The 19,640-nt window shown below is 38.6% G+C and overlaps 1 protein-coding gene across 3 annotated transcripts in view; it reads right to left on the bottom strand.

Moving 5' to 3' along the window:
- ST8SIA6 (ST8 alpha-N-acetyl-neuraminide alpha-2,8-sialyltransferase 6) overlaps positions 1-19,640 on the bottom strand; it is a 45,144-nt gene that overhangs the window by 9,090 nt on the left and 16,414 nt on the right. For all 3 annotated transcript variants that reach the window (XM_066552705.1, XM_066552720.1, XM_066552713.1), the window contains 4 exons: positions 9,620-9,764; positions 7,250-7,362; positions 5,998-6,090; positions 2,664-3,136 (listed from right to left, as the gene is read on the bottom strand). In XM_066552705.1, the coding sequence (XP_066408802.1) occupies positions 2,668-3,136; positions 5,998-6,090; positions 7,250-7,362; positions 9,620-9,764 (820 nt within the window). In that variant the 3' untranslated portion in view covers positions 2,664-2,667. The remainder of the gene's footprint in view (positions 1-2,663; positions 3,137-5,997; positions 6,091-7,249; positions 7,363-9,619; positions 9,765-19,640) is intronic.

Here is a 19,640-nt window from a genome sequence, read left to right as displayed (position 1 = left end):
TGTTTTCCTAGCAAACAGAAAACCTGATGGATTCTCGGTCAGACAATATTTGCATTTTAACCAGGCTTCTGGGCAATCAAATTTATGCCAGTCTGATTAATTTATCATCTGACAATTTTTCTAATCACATTTTTTCTATTTTTAAATATGAATTAGGTCATTTCCCCTCCTTGAACCTACATTTACTTGAAGCTAATGACATGCCCTTATCAGGTTAAAACAATGAACAAATAAGACTTCCTTCAGCTGCATAGCAAAAATTATTTGGTAATCTAATACAAAATAATAAAGACCATTAATTATATTTCAAGATTTTGCTGTTGCTGCATTTTCTGCTTGACCCTCTGTGATAGGTGGGCACTGACTTTAGCCATGACCTGTACATGTCTGTTGAACATAATCATAAAGGTACAGGAGAGGATATTAAGGCAAAAAAAAATTCCATTGGCAAGGACAGTGTTTAGGAGCAAAATTGCCAAAAATGATTCACTGGGATGCAATTTTATTCTCCCTATAGGTGCTCCCAGCAGAGAAGCTTCCTTCACTTCTCATTTACAGCAGCAAACTTTTGTGTCCCAGGAATGTGTGTGGGAGGTTCTGCCTGAGCCTTCTGTTGGCACCCACTGCTGTAAGGAACCTGCAGCTACCCACTAAGAGGAAAGAACACAGAGCATGGAGAAGAACATAAAATGGAAACTGAAAAGAGAAAGGAGCTTGTTGAATTTTTAGAAAACGTCATCTTCAATAAAATATACTCATTATAGAATTTCATTTATCTCTAATAGTTGCTAATACTAGCAGAATGGTAGCTCATACTGAAAGTATTTATTTGGTTTTCTCTTTGTAAATGTAAGTGTAAATAGGGCAGCACAACTTATTCTTCTTGTGTTTTTTTTTTCTTTACAGCTTATTTGGCAAATTTGGCCACAAGTGATTTTCAGTCTATCAAGCATGGATAGCATTTAATTAACACATACAGATACTTAAACATTTTTGTGCCTTCTATCTTCTCTCTAGAGTAAATATTTCTAAGGAGCTGGCTTTCATTTTCCTATCTCGTGTAGTTACCACAATTAAAATGACTCAGTATATCTCCAACGATTTATATTATTGGAATAACAAATACAAAGGAAACTGCTGGATATAAACAGCTTAGCCACTAAGAAAAAATACATTATGTATTAGTTAACCTTTCCAATACACTGCAACCTTTTACAAGCAAAAAATGAAAGTGCATATATATACAATTCAATTCCTCCTAGGTAATCTCCTGCCATGGACAAGGAGAATGGATTCATTATATGGATTCTAGATCCCTTCTCACAGGTTTTATATTATTTTAATAATCTGAAAGCCATTTATTTTTCTATTTCTTAAAAACCCCTTGAAATTGAATAAAATTGTGCCTTCCTGGTACTAACAATCTGCTATTTTAAAACTTAGCATTCTCTGATGATAAAGTAAGTGTGAACATATCTTTGACAACATGTTTTCTAAATATCAAAAAAGGATATTTTCATTTCAGAACCTAGCCAGAAGAAAAGTGCCCTTAGCTTTTAAGCTTGAAATTTCTGGCTTGAACAAGATGATGCTCTCTATTTAACTTGAGCAATACAGTCATGAGATTACATCAGTCCAATTAAAGTATATAGTATACAATGGCAGTTCTACTGTACACATCACTTACTATTATGTTAACTGGGACCCCCTGGAAAAATAGAGGTCTGTGAAAGGAGACTCTGACAACAGTATTGTGAACTCAGGAATTTCTGAGCTTAAAAGATGAAGAAGTATTTATACAAATTGGCCCTACTTTTTCAACAGGGCAAATCAAGATTGAAAACATGCACACAAATCTTTTCAGAGTCATCTCTAGCGTGTACACAGTAAATTGGCTCAAGGTCAGAGGCCAGACTGTGCTGCATTTCTCTGAGGCAATACACAGAAGGTAGAGGTCCAAGGAGTTGGGGCAGATAAAACAAAGGAAAAGGAATGACACTTCATCCTTTATTTGTAACTCCCAGATTCTGAGCTGCCTCTAGGTAAAATGCTCAGCAAGATCTGCTGTAGTGTATGGCAGCTCCCTCATTGCCATCCACAAGCTGCTCTGCAGCCCTGGGCCATGAGCACACATTGCTCCAATCTCTACCCTTTCACAAGAGGCAACGAGGCCAGAGATGATTGCTTCCCCTTCATGGAACAATCCCCATCCTTACTCTGCTCCCTCTATACATATGGAAAGGCTGGGCCAGGATTAGGCATCTCTGAAGATGCTTATCCATTCTGAAGATCACAATGTGTGATAAATAAAGCAATTCTTAAAGGAGGCTGCTACCCGGGAACTGATACCAAACCAAACATAAGTTGGCAGAGACATGTATCTGAGATAAGGACTCACTTCTGATTGACAATGATTTATGGGGATAATTTGTACTTAGCTATGCTCGCCTTCTAATATTCACAATTGGAAAACATTTCTCAGCTCTCTGATACATATTTATTCAGAAAGATTCAATCTTTCACTTATTTGGAAATACAACTTTCATTGAGAGTAAGGTAGAAATATCTCTCTAAGAAAGAACGGTTTCACTCTTTGTAAAACAAGTTTTCCCTTGGCACATTAGTGAAATAAAGACATTTCATGTGGTAAGAATGGGACCTACCTTTTTAGTCCGATTCACATTTACCAAACTGCAACTTCAAAATGCCTTTGCCATGAAGCTGAAGGATCTGGTTGTATTCTTTGGGCATTGCATGGAAACCCGGTTTAGGCAGCTGGTTGTCATAATAGTGGTGGCTGATTGGCATCTTCTCTGTGGATTTTGAGAAAGGCCAGAAGCCATAGAGCTTCACATTCTCACAGAGCTCAAGGGCAGCACTAGTGATCATAAAACCAGATGACAACCGGTAAGCCTTCACACCCTTAGTTCTCCAGAACTGGGCAAGACTTTTCAGATAAGTGGGGTGAAAAAATATTGCCCTTTGGGCTGCTTTGGACTCTTTCAGAGTGTGGTATACTTTAAAAGAAGTGGCTGTGTTGCTTCTGAAGGAAAATGCCGGCAGTAAAAGAAAAGCATCTCCATAGACCGCAATGTTTTCCAGAAATTCTGTCTTCTTTTCATTTAGCTTGTTGTATCTGCAAAGTACAACATTTTAGGAATGGAATGTAGTATTGACACAAACATTACAGACCAGAACAGCACAACTGCACTTGCAAAGATGTTATGAATTCTGCTGCAGCAGTTCAGGCTGTCTACACTGCAAATTTATATCACCCTATTATATGTTGTCATATGTGCAGCTATGAAAATCTGACTCTTGTATAATAAGAACACACTACATAGGATTGAATTGGCAACACAGGAGATACTGAAGCAGATCAAATTCACTACTAATGAGACTAGGACATGTTTACAGAATTGATCAATTCAAGAAATTAGGAAGAATGCAAAAAAATATTGTGCTCATACCTTCTATGTTTAAAAACACATGCACTACAATATATACCATATGCATTTCATGAAACTTGTTTCTTACATCAACAGGTATACAGAAATCTCTCTTCAAAATCTCTGTGTCTGCCCTGTGTGGAAATGCAAGGATGCATGTGAGCAGTCTTGGAGTGTTAAAGATTAGTGTGTCCTCAAGTGCAGGATGTACTTTTAAAGTAGCTAAAAATATAGGCATCCCTGTTTATGTCCTTCAACTACAAAAGGAACACATGGAGATCTGTAAAGACTTAGAGCTTTAACTTCACAAAGCACAAGGATTTATTCTCAGATTCTTTCAGTCACCAACAAAAAGCAAAGAGTCTTAGCTCTCACCACTGCATAATTCTGTGCTCCCAAATACTGACTAGTGAAATTCCCAAGTTATCTGAGAAGTGATGCAACTCAACTCAGGTCCTCTATAGGTCTGATTTTTCTGAATCACCTAAACATATGGACCACCCCTTTTGGGGCTCAAAGGACTGAGTCCTCTTTTGTAGGTAGTTGTCTATTTGAGCACAGTATTTTCACCTTTTAAAGGCTAACAATTTTACAACTCCAGCAGAAGCTGGAAAAATTGGTTGCATTTCCCTTCACAACTCAAGTAGGTACAAACCCTCTTTTCATGCAGCACTTTGAAACAGAGGACAGCAGCCACTGCCATTTCCATTCAAAGCATTCACGGAAAAGTTACCTCTTGTAGAACTAGTGCAAGGAGTGATACACCCTTTCTCAACCAGAAGGGGTTTAAACTTACAGCTCCTACTTCTCAGAAAAGTGCCATTACCACCAGACTCTGAAACAAAATGAATGAGAGGGACTCAGGCCCTCCTTTTGACCCTGAACCTATGTGCATGCAAGAGTCACACAGCCAAAACAAGCAAGAAATGCCTGAGCCTATGTCTAGGAAAAGTGGTTGAAGGTTGAATTTCTGGCCTCTTCTACAAGAATTTTATCTGTTTTTACTCACTGCAAAATACTGAGCCTCCAGGACAGAATTCAAATCTCTACTCTTCCTTAGCTAGAAACCTGGACAATTCAACAGTGTCTCAATCTCCTTTCCAGCTCTGCCACTGTAAGAAGTGTCAGCCAGTTTAATTAGGACACATAAGACCTGTGCTTTTCTTCAAGAGAGTTCACCTACATTTTACACCCTGACAAACACAGTTCAAAAGCTGATTAACCTTAACAATAATAACATCAGACGAAGCCAGTATGCAAACAAAGAATTAGAAATTACAGGGAATAACGTTGGAATAGATCTTCTGAGAGAAGAAACAAACTTGGTTCTGCTAAATGGTACCAGGCTGCTTCCTCCTGCTACTTCAAAAGCATTTACAGTTTTCTCTGAATATTTAAATAAATACTTTTTAAAAACCATAAAAGTCCTCTTGTACTCTCACTTAATCCTCCCACAGGCTTATCTCCCATTTTCTTCAGTGTAACTTCTATTAACCCTAGTGTGACTTGATTTGGCTAAAAAATGAGTGCAGCTGTGGCAGAACACTTTGATTAAGCCCAGAAAAATTGTGGATCGGGTCAGAAGTCACCAAGGATACTGAGTCATTGGACAATTTCCATTCCTCATATCCCTGTGCAGCCCCACTAACATCAATGAGCTTAATCTTGTCTTGATTGAAGTCAAAAAGGTTTGGGTAAGCATTAACATAGTTAGTACTCATTGCAAAAAATGAACTTCTATCCCTGAATCAAAGAAAAATTCCTGTTATTAATTTCTATGTACACAATGTACTTTTTCCTTCTTCCTTTCAAGGAATAAAAAAAAAGCTTTGCCTTATGTTGTCTTTTTGACAATACAGTTATGACAGACAATAAAATACAGTGAGATTAGCAAGCAGTAAATAACATGGCACAGCAGTCCTTTCATAGATAAGCTGCAGTTCCAGCCTGCTGAAGATGTCAGATTAGTCAGGCTCGCCTTATTAGATTTTCTTTTCATCAAGAAGGTGAAAAAAAATCCCACCTCTGCTGAGAAAGAAGTGTGTGAGCAAGCAGCTTTCATATGGATTGAAATAATGGATTAGAGAAGCTGGGCCTCCATTCAGGAAACAGCCTTCATCAGAACAGCCTCCAAGCCCATTACTTAAGAACACGTGCTCACAATGCTGCTGATAGAGTGAGACACACATTTCCAGCCTGTCCTGATTTATGATTACAATTCCTTTCTAAATGCTTGGGGTCATGAGGGTCATGGAGGAAAAAGAGGCTTGGGCTTACAATCACCAATTTTACCCTGCCATAAATTGCTGACTAGTATCAGCCAAGGTATCTTGCTAATCTGGGTATGCTGACTCCTTTATGCTACAAAAAAGGCCAGGTTTAGATTTTCATTTAGACTAGCACATATTTTACATGGAAACTAAGGCTTAATGAAGTAATCTACGTGCACTGCTCTCTATGCTGGTATCCCAATGGATTTCCATGAAAATCTAAATCATGTCAAACAATTATACACCATTTACAGAAACAGATTTGCAGTAGTACTCACTTCTGAGCTATGATACTCGGATTAACAGTCACAAGGTTTGTTTTATTGCCAACATCTTTGCTAATGTTTCCTGTGGTTGGAGGGAGATTACACCTGAAATTGAGAAACATTTGCTTAAACAGATGTGCATCAGAAATGATTTACAGTTACTATTTGCAAATTCCTCTCTTGTGCAATGACACTTTCACGTCAGCTCCCAGGGATGTCTAAGCACTTTACAAATATTAAATAAGGCTTACAGCACTTCTAGTAAAGACATTTAATCTACTGTACAGATGGTTAAAATAGGGCACAGAGAGCTCATTTTCATAAATCGTATCACAAACCAGGAGCACAGTCAAAATCTCAGGAGTCTATGAACGCCCTATGCTGGCTGCTAGGAAATATTGCTCCTCTTGCCTAAACAATGCATTTCTGCTGAAAGTCTTCTACTGTGTCTTTTAACAACAACATAGCTTGCCCTATCACAGAAACAGTGATTTCTATAAAATGTAAAGAAAGCATTTTCTTAAATTCAGTCACTTAGTAAGTTTAGCATCTTATTACAGAGACTTCCCATTTTTATTAAAACACTTATCTAACTGGAAAGACTTTTTTTTTTTTTAGCTTTTTAAAAGCCCAAATTTTAGGAAAAAATAAGAAAAGGAAATTAAATCCAGCATGCTGTGTGGCTGGACATCACTGAGAAAAGAACCTTCCCTCTGTTGCTCTGTTTCTTTGCATGAACTACAAACTGTGAGTCACATACTGAGAGAGTGGGCAAAATTATACTCTGAGTGTGCCTGGTTTTCTCCCTGTCTGTCCAGGGAGATTAAAAACACTACTTAAATAAATGCTTAATTTTTTAAATGAGTAACAGATGAAACAAATATTGGGGCAATTAGGTAGCTACATGGGTGAGCCAAACAATGGCTAAGTAAAAACATTGTTAAACCAGAGATACACATGTGACATTTAATACCAGTCTCCTAAAGGATGTTAAATAACCAGAAATGCCAGGTTCTCAGATAATCACATTTCACATCACTGCAAGGTGACTTAGCAATCACAGATTAAACGTGTATCATCCAGCATGCTCTTTAATTAGAATGCAGTATTCTGAAAACTACAAAGCAGAAGTTTCCTTAAAGAGGCAGAAATAACAAATTGTCAAGATTCTTCCTCATTGCTACAAACTGGCACTGGCACACTTCCAATCCTGCCAAGTTTTTAGAATGTGGGACACACTTCAGGAAAATGAAGGAGCTCTTACCTGAACACAAAGTCAGAACTATCGATTTCAGCTCCACAGCTGGAATTTTTCAGAATGCCTCCATTTCCAACCACAGCACAGTTTTTGAAGGGATAGACTGAAAGAGGAGAGGACTGCAAACAAACAAAAAGATGCAGCTAATTCTTTATAAGTGTTTTGATTGTTTCTTTGTGTCTATTTGCTCTTGCAGGCTTAAACTGGTAAATCCCAGTAAGAGCATTCACTATTTAGCAGAACGGATTGCCAAACCTGGACAGCCAAGAGCCAGAAGCAGGCACCGACAGACAGAGAACTGTTACTTCTGCTATCAGAACTTTGAGAGAATAACACTGGATTGTTAAAACTGGGTACCTTTTAAATACACTTAACACTAAAACTATCTAGTAGTGGATTGCAACCTTGACAAACTAAGGAACTAATTTACACTGAAGATAGCTTAAAGTTACCCATTTTCCTTTGCACTGTAACAGACTGGGGGTTTCCATATAGTAATTTACTTTCTCAGGTAACAGAAGGTAACTTTGTAAACTCTCCTCACTTTTGTCATCCCAAAATTACATTTGAAGCAGAATAATGAATTTAGGGAAACCTGAAGATGCTGTAAAGGATAATGATGTGCCCTGGCGTAACTCTTTGTGAATGTGAGGCCTCACAGAAGAGGTTACTATTCCTGGCTGTTCACCCTGTCTGCTCCTCCTCTTGTTACAGCTTGCTGTCTTGCAGTGGGGAAGCTGAGTGGGAGCTAAGTGCATCCACTTGAGAACCAGCAGAGTTCACAACCTAGAAAATTAATGCAAATTGTTGGCTATATAGGCTGACATTAATATAGCTGGCTGTTATCCCAGTCTCAGAAACTTTTCATACATCTTGCTCAACATCTTCTGCTGTGGGAGCACTGACATTTACCAGAGGCCAACAGCTGGGATATTTTGAGTACAGAAATTAAACCCAGTTGCAAAAGTGAGTCAAAACTTGCTTATGGAAAGCATTATCCTTCTTTCTTCTCTCATCAGCTTGCCCAAAGAGAAGCAAGAAGGGACACTGTTATGAACAAGGCAGAAAGTGTGGGGAAGTGGCAAATACCATATTTGCCTGGCAATATATTACAGAACATGTTCAAATATTTTGTTCAATTCTGAAAGGATAGTAGGAGAACACAAAGGCCAGGCAATTCTGGCTACCTTAGCATGTATATGTGCACATAAAGCATACTACTTTTTCATTTCTCCAGGTTAATTTTGGAATTACAATTGCAATCCTCTATGGCAATGAAGTCAGTAAAGACTGATTCACAGCAGTGTTAGGAAGAACTAGACCCATGGTAGCTGGGATCTCACAAATCAAGAATGCCAGAGATGGGTAAGAGGGCTCCTATATGCCCTCAGCTTCAAGAAACCAAATACAAACTCTTTGTCTAGTCTCAAGATCTTGTATGTCTACTGTAATCCTGAGGTACAAAATCTGATTCCTTTTCTCAACCTTTGCTTCTTGCTGCAAACACTCTCCCCTAGGAGCTAACAAAGCTAGTGAAAGGGCTGGAAGGAATGTCCTATGAAAAGTCACTGAGGGCTTTGGACTTGTGTAGTTTGGAAAAAAGAACAGGTAATCTCATTGCTCTCTGAGGAAGGGAAGGGGAGAGGAAGGTGCTGATCTCTTCTCCATTGTATCCAGTGACAAGACACATCAGAATGGTTCCAAGCTGCACCAGGGGAAGTTTAGACTGTATATTAGGAAGCATTTCTTTACCAAGAGGATGGTCAGTTGCTGGAACAGGCTTCCTAGAGAGGTGGTTGATGTGCCCAGGTGTCAGTGTTTAAAAGGCATTCAGACCATGTCCTTAATAACTTGCTTTAACTTGGTCAGCCCTGAATTTATCAGGCAGTTGGACTATGTGATTATTGAGGGTCCCTTCCAACTGAAATTTCTGTGTTCTACTCTATTATGTTCTATGCTATTCTGTATCAGGTTTATCACCAAAATATCTTTCATAACTTACATGGCCAAGCCTGCACTGGAAATGGCATGTGCACATGAGGAATATGAAATGTTTTTCCAGATTGAAATGCCTTTAAAAACAGGAATGATAAAAGCAAGGCAAACATTTTCAGAGTATTTGCTCCTCAACTGGCTGCCAAGCCAGTGTTCTATAGCAACTCGACCTCCAACCTATGACCTATGATACCTGTAAATACCTCTACCACTGCAGAGGAAGGGGAAAAAAATACAAAACAAAACAACACCTTGCAAGGCAAATAAAGAAGTGCATACAGGGGCTAATGGGTCTCTTCCAGAGGAATCACAGTCTCTCAATTACTAACCCAAAATACCTGTACTGTGATTATAATAACATGGAAAATATACAGTTCTTACCGCAGGCAGCATCTTAAAAATGTCCTGTGTAATGAGAATGGTCTTTTTACTGTCCACTTCGTAACTCATGTTACTTCCCAGTGGGCTGTTGTTTTGAGAAGCAATAAAATTGTGAACTGCATCACAGCAGGAAGCTAATTCTGACCTGCAAAAAGCGCAAACAAACAAAACCTGCTCAAACAGAGGCAAATAAGTAGAAAGGCAGTGCTAGAGAACCAGATCAATGAACACCAGTTTGAATTAACTAGCAGCAAAAGGCTTTATTAACCTTCTATGATGTCATTTCCTTTGAACTGCTTTGCCATGGAAGTCCATTTTCACAGCAAATGTTCAGAATCTAATCAGAACTGATAACTTTTTTTATCTCTTGGTCTCCTTTTCCCACTGAGAAAAAGTTGTAATCAATCTCCTCAATATTATTAATTGCTAAGATTAATATAGAAACACTGAGAGACTTCAGTCCCTGAAGAATTAAAAATGTGATTTTCACCAATATTGAACAAGTGATTGTAAGAAACTAGAAGGCTGAAGTAGGAAAAAAAAAGGAATAAAAGAGAGAGAGATGGAAGGTACTGGCAGCGGTACTTAGTGAACATCTAGATGGCCGCAAGCCAATTAATCAATAATTAATTTCTGCAACTGTTCATCACAATTTTCCTGTGCACAGTACCACAGATGTTAAATAAATTACATCACAACTTGCACATAAAGAAGCCAGATGTGCTAGACAGATAGCCTAGCTGCTCCCCAAAACACCTAACAGAAGTCCTTAAATAAATTAAAATGGAAGGGATTCACTCAAACCTTTGTGGGAGTGAAGACTATTACTCATCTTACAATTCCTGTTACCTCCAAACTTAAAAAAGTATTATGTGTGCAAACATTCTACATTATTAACAGTGAAATGAAATAAACTTACAATCCCCATCAGACCTTTGAAAATCAGACTCAAAACACTATAATTTATTTTGCTATAGGCAACAACGACCTCTCTGCTGCCATGGGATCTGATTTTGAATCTGTAAGGCTGAAATATTCATGGACAGACGTTATGTATCAATTGCTAGGGCACAGCTTTCTCATTAGGTGAGATACTAAGAGAACTACTAACAATTTAGAGAAAATAGTCTTATAACAGAATTCCCCAGAATTTTGAAAATACCACACTGAAGGTAAATTGAGAAGAAAAAAGTTTACCATTAGAGCCAAAGGAATAGAAAAGTTTTATTTCATACTGTTTCAATGTGTAAAGCAAAACAAATTGTTGAAACTAGTCAAATATTAGAAGCCAAATTCTGCCTGAAAGTGAGCTGACTTTAATGGGGTAAGACACAGCTAAGAGAAGTTGTTTCATTTCACTTTATCAACAGTGTAGACAGAGAAAATACAACAATAACAGCATAAAATACTAATTGTTATTATTATTATTAATAATAATAATAATTTTATTTTTCTGATGTAACTGACGCATAGTCCAGCACACATAAAAACCTAAAGATTATGTTTCCTGGAAGACAGGGAAAAGAATGAACAGGTCTGGGATAACTGTCAATCTCACGTCTCTTGAAAAAATGGTCAAAATAAGGGGGGGAGGGGTGGGGGAAGGAAGGAAGGAAGGAAGGAAGGAAGGAAGGAAGGAAGGAAGGAAGGAAGGAAGGAAGGAAGGAAGGAAGGAAGGAAGGAAGGAAGGAAGGAAGGAAGGAAGGAAGGAAGGAAGGAAGGAAGGAAGGAAGGAAGGAAGGAAGGAAGGAAGGAAGGAAGGAAGGAAGGAAGGAAGGAAGGAAGGAAGGAAGGAAGGAAGGAAGGAAGGAAGGAAGGAAGGAAGGAAGGAAGGAAGGGAAGGAACTATTTCAGTTGTCAGATGACTCACTGGTATATATTAACACATTTTGAATACTGAGTTCTCAAACTCCTCCAAGGCAAGGTTCCCAGATGTGTGAGGAACACTGGGAAAGACTGAGTGCTGGGATGGCACGGATCTGAAACACCCATACTAAGAGAGTAACCAGGAAATGACTCTCCTGAGAGAGGAACCAGTAAGGTTCAAATTTCCTTAAGCTGCATTTGACTCCACTCTCCAAACATGGTGATTCCCACTGCCCTGCTCAAAACCTTAAGGGGCAGGGAAGATCTGTGGCTAAGGAGAACCACAAGGTCCAAAGCTGTGGATGGAACTGTGACTGTGCTCTGTGGTCAGGAGACATGCAATGGTGAGAACAGTTCTCTGTGTGTATATAGTATCCTACTTGAAATATATGGCAAAGTAAAAAGGGTGCAGTAGGGCAGTAGGGTCAAATGATGGTGTCTGGGAACACTGGATATTTTGGAACCAGTGACTTTTGACTGGAGCATACTTGCTTTTCTTTCTTGTCAGTTTTTGCTATAATCAGCACATTCTAGTCTTAATAAACACTGTAAGAGGATTCAGATCTCACTGTCAGGTCCTGAGGGCACTACCCAGCCTCACTACTGCCCAGCACTCTGGAGCTGTCCCTATCCTGCCTAGGGTCCAAGACCCTATTTCAGTCTTCCAGAACCATCAGTCACTGCCCCAGCAACACCACAGCAGGGCCAGTCTCCAGTTGTGTCCATCCTTTTCCCAGGATGCCTATTCCTGGCTAGGGATGGGACAAGCCCAGGTACCAGTTTCTGCTCTGCTGGCCAGGTTACTGTGTTGGGATCCCACACCCTGTCCCTCAGGAAGCAGCTGTCCTTCACTGCTCCCTGGCACTCACATGGAAATGAGGAATCACATAACCCTTAATGCTGATTTCCTTGTTTATTTTCTTGAAGCTAAATGAAGTAGGCCTAAACATTATCTGTGTCAACCACTGGACATTCAGAGGAGAAGGAATAATGCCAGAATATTCCTGCAAAATTTAGGAAAACAGCTCTTTTGTGTGATGCCTACCAGACCCTGAAAAGTAAACTGATAACAGATCCCATTCATTAATAAAGATGACATGTTTTTGCTTTTTATTACTCATTCCACAAGAACAAGTGCTTCAATAAAAGCAGAAACAGTGCAAAAGAAAAACAAATATCAGAATTAATAAGAAAGTAATAGTTTAAATTAATATTATGGATTCACTGAGAAAATAAAACAGAGCCAAACTAGTCCAGAAACACAGTAAGAATAAGAGAATACATACTGAATAATGACAAATATCCATGTTAAAAATTTGGCAGTAACAATAGAAACATTTTACTTAGATCAAATCATGACACAGAATCCCACTGTGCCCAAGCATCCCTGTACAGAGCTCCAGTGGGAATGCATGTAACTGCAGACAGCAACACCCATGGCAGTGAATTCAGCAATCTGCTCACACAGGATTTTGTACAAGCTCTGACACATGCTAATCTACAACTGACAGCAAATGATGAGGAAGGGGTAGAGACTGGGCAGTTCAAGCAATCTCTTACTGCAATTTCATCAGAGTATTAATATCACTCATATGTGGTCTGTCCGGAGCTGAGGACTCACTGAAGAGCATTTGCTTCATAAGATTAACCCATGTATCCTACAAAGGCTCTGTGTGAGGTGTTGCAAAGCCAAGACAACATTTTAACTCATGTATGCCACCTGGGGAGAGGGAAACTTAAGAGGGTGGGATAAGAAACAAGGGTCAAATCACAACAGCACCAAACAGAAGTAACTTTTTTATTTTTGGACTAGGAAGTGATACACATTGTCTGTTCTGACTGGGAGAAAACCCTGAGATATGGAAGCAGCTCTTGAAACATAGGATGCTGCTACACAGGCTGAGCATCCATCTCATAGCTTTCAGAACATCAATGTAGCTTACAGTAAGAAGGTTTAAGTTCAGCTTTTATCAGAGACTGTGGGCTTGCCCTAGAACAAAGGTGCTTATGATCCAGTCATGCATGACAAGTGCAGACTGAAGGTGATGCTTGAGTCAAAGTACCCAAGTTTTGTAGGGCACTAGTTTTGGAAAGTATCTCCTCTGTAGCAGAGGTTATTGCTGACAGTTTCTTATTTGGAGAAGCCTTTTCCTCCAACATTTCTCCTGCAAGGATTTGGAAGCTGAGTGATATCTAAGAGCTATTTTTAAATCCTGAGGCATAACTCCAAACACAGATATTTCTTATGCCAAGATAAGCAGAAAGGGATTTGATTGCATTATCTAGAACAGTCACTTGTAATAAGTGAGGAACAAAATCAGAACCTGATAAAAGACAACACCATTTTGAGTGGTAATACATATCTCGTAGGACCCAGTAAGTACAGTCAGAACCTTAGTCAATAACCTAAGTGGAGGGGTGTGCTGCATTTGTCTGGGAAGTTTTGATCACATTAGACGACATAAAGTCAAATATAGTTGCACTGAAGAATGTTTTTTGTTGCTCAGCATACACTTTCACTGAATTTTTTCCTTTGTGGCTGAAGGATGCAGGACCCAAGTTTGTATTGTTTTTCAGCTGCTACAGGATTTTGAGCCTATGGCATCCAAATAATTTCTTCAGGTTCATGGCCACTGAGACCTTACAAAAACCCTGGTTTCTTGAAGAAAGTTACCAAAATTGTATGGCTTGTGAGATGAGCCAAATAATGTTATTTTCCAGGTGCTATGCAATTTTTCCATGCTGAACCGTTGGCAGTAACAGAGGGTTGTTGCCTTGATGACACGTTTCCAAACTTTTGTATGGTCCACTGTATTTAGTGGAATACAAATGCTCTAAATATGCTGATAGAGTTTCTTTGCAGCTCCTGCAGTTGCTCTGTGGCCAAGATAGCAGCAAAATCTTGGTTCTGTGCTAGTATGAATATATGCATTTTAGGGCTGATTCAGGCCTTCTGAACAAGCTGCACATGCCTGCTGACAAATCAGAGTGTGCACACATGCTGAAGATACTGCAAACATCTCAACATCTTCAACAACTCAGGGTGGACCAATCACAATGGCTAAAACAATCAATGGTCAGTCAATGGTCAGCTTAGCAGACTCTCTCAGCTGGTTCAAAAGCCAGCACTGCCCTTAGTCTGAGTGATATTGGAAGAATCTATAATGAGTGTGAAATTTGTCTTTATGTAAAAAGCTTCTGCAGTTTAAAAACTTCCATTCCACCGAACTTTTTCCATTGAAAATGTTTCACTATGACACCAATGCCTGTGGATCTGTGGCCTGAGGGCATTTGTCATTGCTGAGAACAGTGTGAAATATTTCACTGTTGTTATGCACTGGACTAAACTGGGGTGGGAGGAGGAGAAAAATGGATGGAGAGAGACACTGCTAAAGTATCAAAATATTCAAAACATTGTTAAAATAAAAAATGCTCAACTGTCCTTTAAGGCTATGGTGGGAAAGGTGAAAAAAACAATTTTAATTTTCTCTAAAGAAAGCTTAAGTTCAGTATTAGGAAAGAAAGACTAAAAGAAATTGCCTAGGCAAGGTGCAAAATTTCAACAACTGGAATATTTTAATAGTGATGAGGACAAACTTTTTCCAGTAATGATGTAAATCTATTTGATTTTAAGTCATCATTTACAAACATCTATAAGTGAATGTTTGTTTGCAAAAACAGTATCATATCAGCCCTGTTATAAAGCACCCACACATTACTGACACCAGTAATGCTTACATAGATGTATCTCCTTGTGGATTTTCAGTTATCCTAGACACAAAAAATAAAAACCACATAAAAGAGAACCAAACACAAATTAAAACTAGCAAATATTTAAAGCAGTAACTCCTGTGAGCTAAGTGGACATCACAGCACAACTCTTAAAGTCATTTGAACTAAGAGCAAAGCATTCAAGCAACCAAAGTCCATGGATTACTAAAAACCAGAAAAAGTTTTGTTAAGTTTCTTTTAATACTTTACCTAGCTTGGATTTTTGTAATCATTAGTTCATGTGAGTTATTATGCTGTACATGTCAAGACATCAAAGACTTTAAGGTTTCATCCTGCGGAGACTGTTGTGACAGTAGAAGAAGCCACAAAAAAATTCCACTATGTAACGGCAAAATTTCAAGGGCACAACTACAAACAGGAAGACTACTTTTTATCTATGTCCATTGCTGTAATATTTTATAATGAGGAAGCAATTATCTTATTGTACTGCACTGGGGGTTCTAGACAATGACACAGGTTTCTCCAGGCTCTTATCAATCCATGTCAATGTGTCAATCAAAGTACAATGAGGCATATTATGACATATTCCAAAATTAAGAAAAAAGTGATTAAATCTGATATCTGAAGCAGAACATTTTTGAAGGGGAATGCTACACTGACAGCCCTTGAATTGCCTACAAATGAAGTAACATCATAAATGTCTAAGACAAAGAAAGCCAAAAGGGTTGAATCTGAAATCAAGGATGAATATGTAAAAAGTGTAATAAAATTTTCAAACCAAAGACTATTTAAAGAGTCTGCCATGAAGACATAATTAGCTCAGACTAATCCAAAATTAGATTCTACTTATAGGAATCCTCCATCCTTTAGAAAAGCATATAATAGACTGTAGACCAATTAAAAGACTCAAGCCTTGCTTCAAACTGTCACTAATTACTATCTCTCCACCCTTCTTTTTCTCTCCTGAAATAGGAGACATTCAAAATGTCTTTGAATATATACTCATTATTTTACATATCATCTATAAAATCTGTGCAGCAAATGTGCTCTTAATCTCTCTGCAGTTTGAGTTCTGTGCACTTTCTTGTAAACTGGAGGATTTCAGAGATTACACCAGAAATATTGATCTGTTTAGTGTTAGAAAAGCTATTGATTATGTGGTGGTGTGAGCTTATATAAGCATAAATTGACCTTGTAGTGTGTTTTACTTGTGTTTCAGCTGCGGTTCATTGCAGAACACAGATGTGATAAGCAATACTGTTATATGGGTTAGAGTGTAGTTTGCAACAAAACTAATCTCTTCAAGAAGTGGTATTCTATAATCTGCAGGAATGTTTAACACACACTTTTGAGAAGAGATATTAAAGTGGGAAAAGGGTAATAGAGGTCAAGTGGAATAAAAAGGAAGGAAAATAACAGGACATGGAAAATGGTGGATCTTTTATCTCTTCTTTTCACAAAGACATGTTCTTTTTTAAAGTAGTAATGTTCCTTTAAAAAAGAAAAAAATTAAAATATTTTGGTTGGGGGCAGCATTCTGCCAGCTAGACTGCAGTGTGACATCAGGAATTTTAAAACTGTGTTTTACACCTAGAAATATCCTTGTCTCTTTCCATGGGGAGAGGGCCCAGTACCTACAGCTCACTATTTCAGCGTGATGCCACTCCTGAAGTGCTATTGCAATGCTTCACACTTCAAGCTCAGACAGACCAGAAATACAATGCTCAGAGGCTTCTCTGAAACACAGCATCTGCTCAGCCTTTCTCCCCTCATTTTGAAGCCTGTTTTAAATATTTTGTAGCTTTCTGCAAAAGCTGGAGTCACAACTATTTTGAAAACCTGCAGGTTATTTGATACCATTGGTGTATACCCCAAATGAGAGTAAATTAAGCTTAAAAGTCTGTAAAGCAGACAGATGTGGAGATGTAAAAAACAATTACAGCTTGCACTTAGCTGGGCTCTGTAATGTGTTGCAGTAATGAAGTATTTCTTTAAAGTGGAAAACCTTTGAAGAATACTGATATAATAATTAATATTCAGGTTACCTAGGGAACTTGAGACTCTGCTGACTGTAGCTAGAAGATCCTTTGCAGAGGAAGCTACCCAGCATAGCTCTTTTTCCCCCTAGACTTTTAAGGAGAACCCTTCCAGGCAGCTGTGAGATTATTTCCCCCACTTTTCCAAGTTTCTACCAAGTTTCTCCCTTGCAGACAAGAAATCCAAAGACTTGCTCTGTCTAAAACAAGTTAGAGCTGATGTAAATCTGAAAAGGGAGGAAGAATTCAGGTGGGCTTGTAAACAAAGGCATAATGAGAAGATGCTAGATGACTGAAGAGCCATAAAGAACAAAACAAATTTTTAAAAGGTCAAGAGAAGATTAATTTTATAAAGGAAAAGTCAGAATAAAAAAATAGTTTTCTATATGTCCCTAGAAGTAAATGTTGGAGAAGACTCCAAAAATCACTGTTAGTAGGATGCTACTTGCACCACGCTTTTAACAATGACTGACAAATACTACTGTGGGGCACAATAAATCCTAACTAGATTTCAAGAGCAATGAACCAAGTGCTTGCACTTGCTCCTCTGGGGGCAGCCTATGTCTGACAATGCTGATGTCACCACTATTGACACTAAAATAAGTGAAATGCCAGGAGACTGGTTTCCTGACCGTCTGGACAAAAATAAACCACAAAAGAGTGACTGTAAATATGGGTGGTATTAAAGAAAACATCATGGCTTGTACTTGCTTCCTTATTCTTCTTAATTTTGGGAAATGCATGTGTAAACATCATGTAGCCATCAAGAACCAGTGAGCGCTGCCAGAGAGCAACCTAGCCAAGAGCATGTGAGCCAGCACAGCAGAGCAGCTTTAGAGGGAGCCATTTGGGAAAGGGCAGCCCTCTGACAACAAATGGACACATTTTGCACAGCTGCATGACAAAGCTGAGCCAGGTAGTAGAGGGTCAGCCTGGACTCTGCTCTCCAAAAGTGAATTGGCAAAAAAACTGTAGTTAATACTAGACATGGCCATCAGCTGTTATCCTTCTGCCAAATAAAAAGACAAGTATTTCCTTCCTCAACTGCACTTCTAATTTATATTCTTTTATTTGGCCTGGATCTGCTGGGAGAGCAGCTTACAATGTGAATGGATGTGTACTCCTTGGCACACAGTGCTGTCTTCTAGGAACACAGGAGTTACTGGCTTAGATCACATATTCCTTCACTCCACTAGCAGCACAATGGAAGCCAGCGGCAAAAGCTGCAAAGGAAAACACAGGAAAGCTTCTCTGAAAAACTAACTACCCAGGAGAAGCTGCTCTTGAACCTTATTAATTAGAGGTTAGTGCATGCCCTGAAGCGTAAGACATTAAATCCCTTATAAATATGCATGCCTGTTCTTCAGAACTTCAGGAAAATAGAGAGATGTTATAAAATTGACACCGCGCCTGAGAAGCATCTAAGCGTTCACTGCATTTAACAGATGGACAAACAGGAAAAGAAGTCAAGCAGCTTCTCTGCAGTCTTGTGAGCAGGCAGACTTCTGGTGGCACTGGCAGGTGAATAATGTGACACAGCTTCAAGTTTCTCCTGCTGAAGGTGGCTGGCTGTAGTACCCAATTTCTGCTGCACAGCCCCTCAGAGATTAATTTCCTCTTCTGCAAATGGGTGTGTTTATCTACCTACTTAATGAGATTTTCAGACTGTAAAATATTTGTATTACACAGCTATTACTGACACTAGGTTAAGTCAAAAAAAGGAAGAGATCCACTGCCCAGTGATTATTAATTCATTTATTTCACTACAACTCTAGAACTTTTTCACTCCCATAGCTCCATTAATGCATCATTTTTCAGCTAAAGTGCCCTTCCAAAGCTAGTTGGAGGCTTAAGTCTGATAAATAAGTCTGGAAGTTCTGTAAGCATGGAGATTTAGCCAGCAAATTTTAAATAAAATTTGGTTTTCTTTTTAATATCTTTTTATTTTAAAGACTCCACTGACCAACTGCTAAGAGCCTTGAAAATCTCCAGTATGGTCATGGATTAAGGACAACTGTAAAATTTTAATATACTATTTACAAAAAACAATAGAGAAGACTGAGAATGAAAAAAGAAAGAAAAGACTTATGCAAAAGCAGCCATGTTTTGTAAAATAATCATTCACAATGCCCTACACTAAAGCACCAGTCCTTAGTCATGTCAATGGAAATCTTTGATGACATCAAATCAGATCAAATTTCAGGAACAGAATACATAGTACTGTCATCAGAATTGCAGCATGGGTTATGTACATATGAAGTAACTAATACTCCAGCTAGTTTGGATGTTAAAAACCAAGAAAACCATAACAGTACAGCCCTTGAATGTTGATTCAGTAACAAGCTTGTCCAGCCTGTGCTGAAGCATGGATTTTAAAAGATGGTTTT

The sequence above is a fragment of the Molothrus aeneus genome, chromosome 1 (assembly GCF_037042795.1).
Source record: "Molothrus aeneus isolate 106 chromosome 1, BPBGC_Maene_1.0, whole genome shotgun sequence".
In the NCBI taxonomy this organism is placed as follows: Eukaryota; Metazoa; Chordata; class Aves; order Passeriformes; family Icteridae; genus Molothrus; species Molothrus aeneus.
The sequence above is the reverse complement of the archived record's forward strand: the minus strand, read 5'-3'. Positions and strand labels throughout refer to the sequence as shown.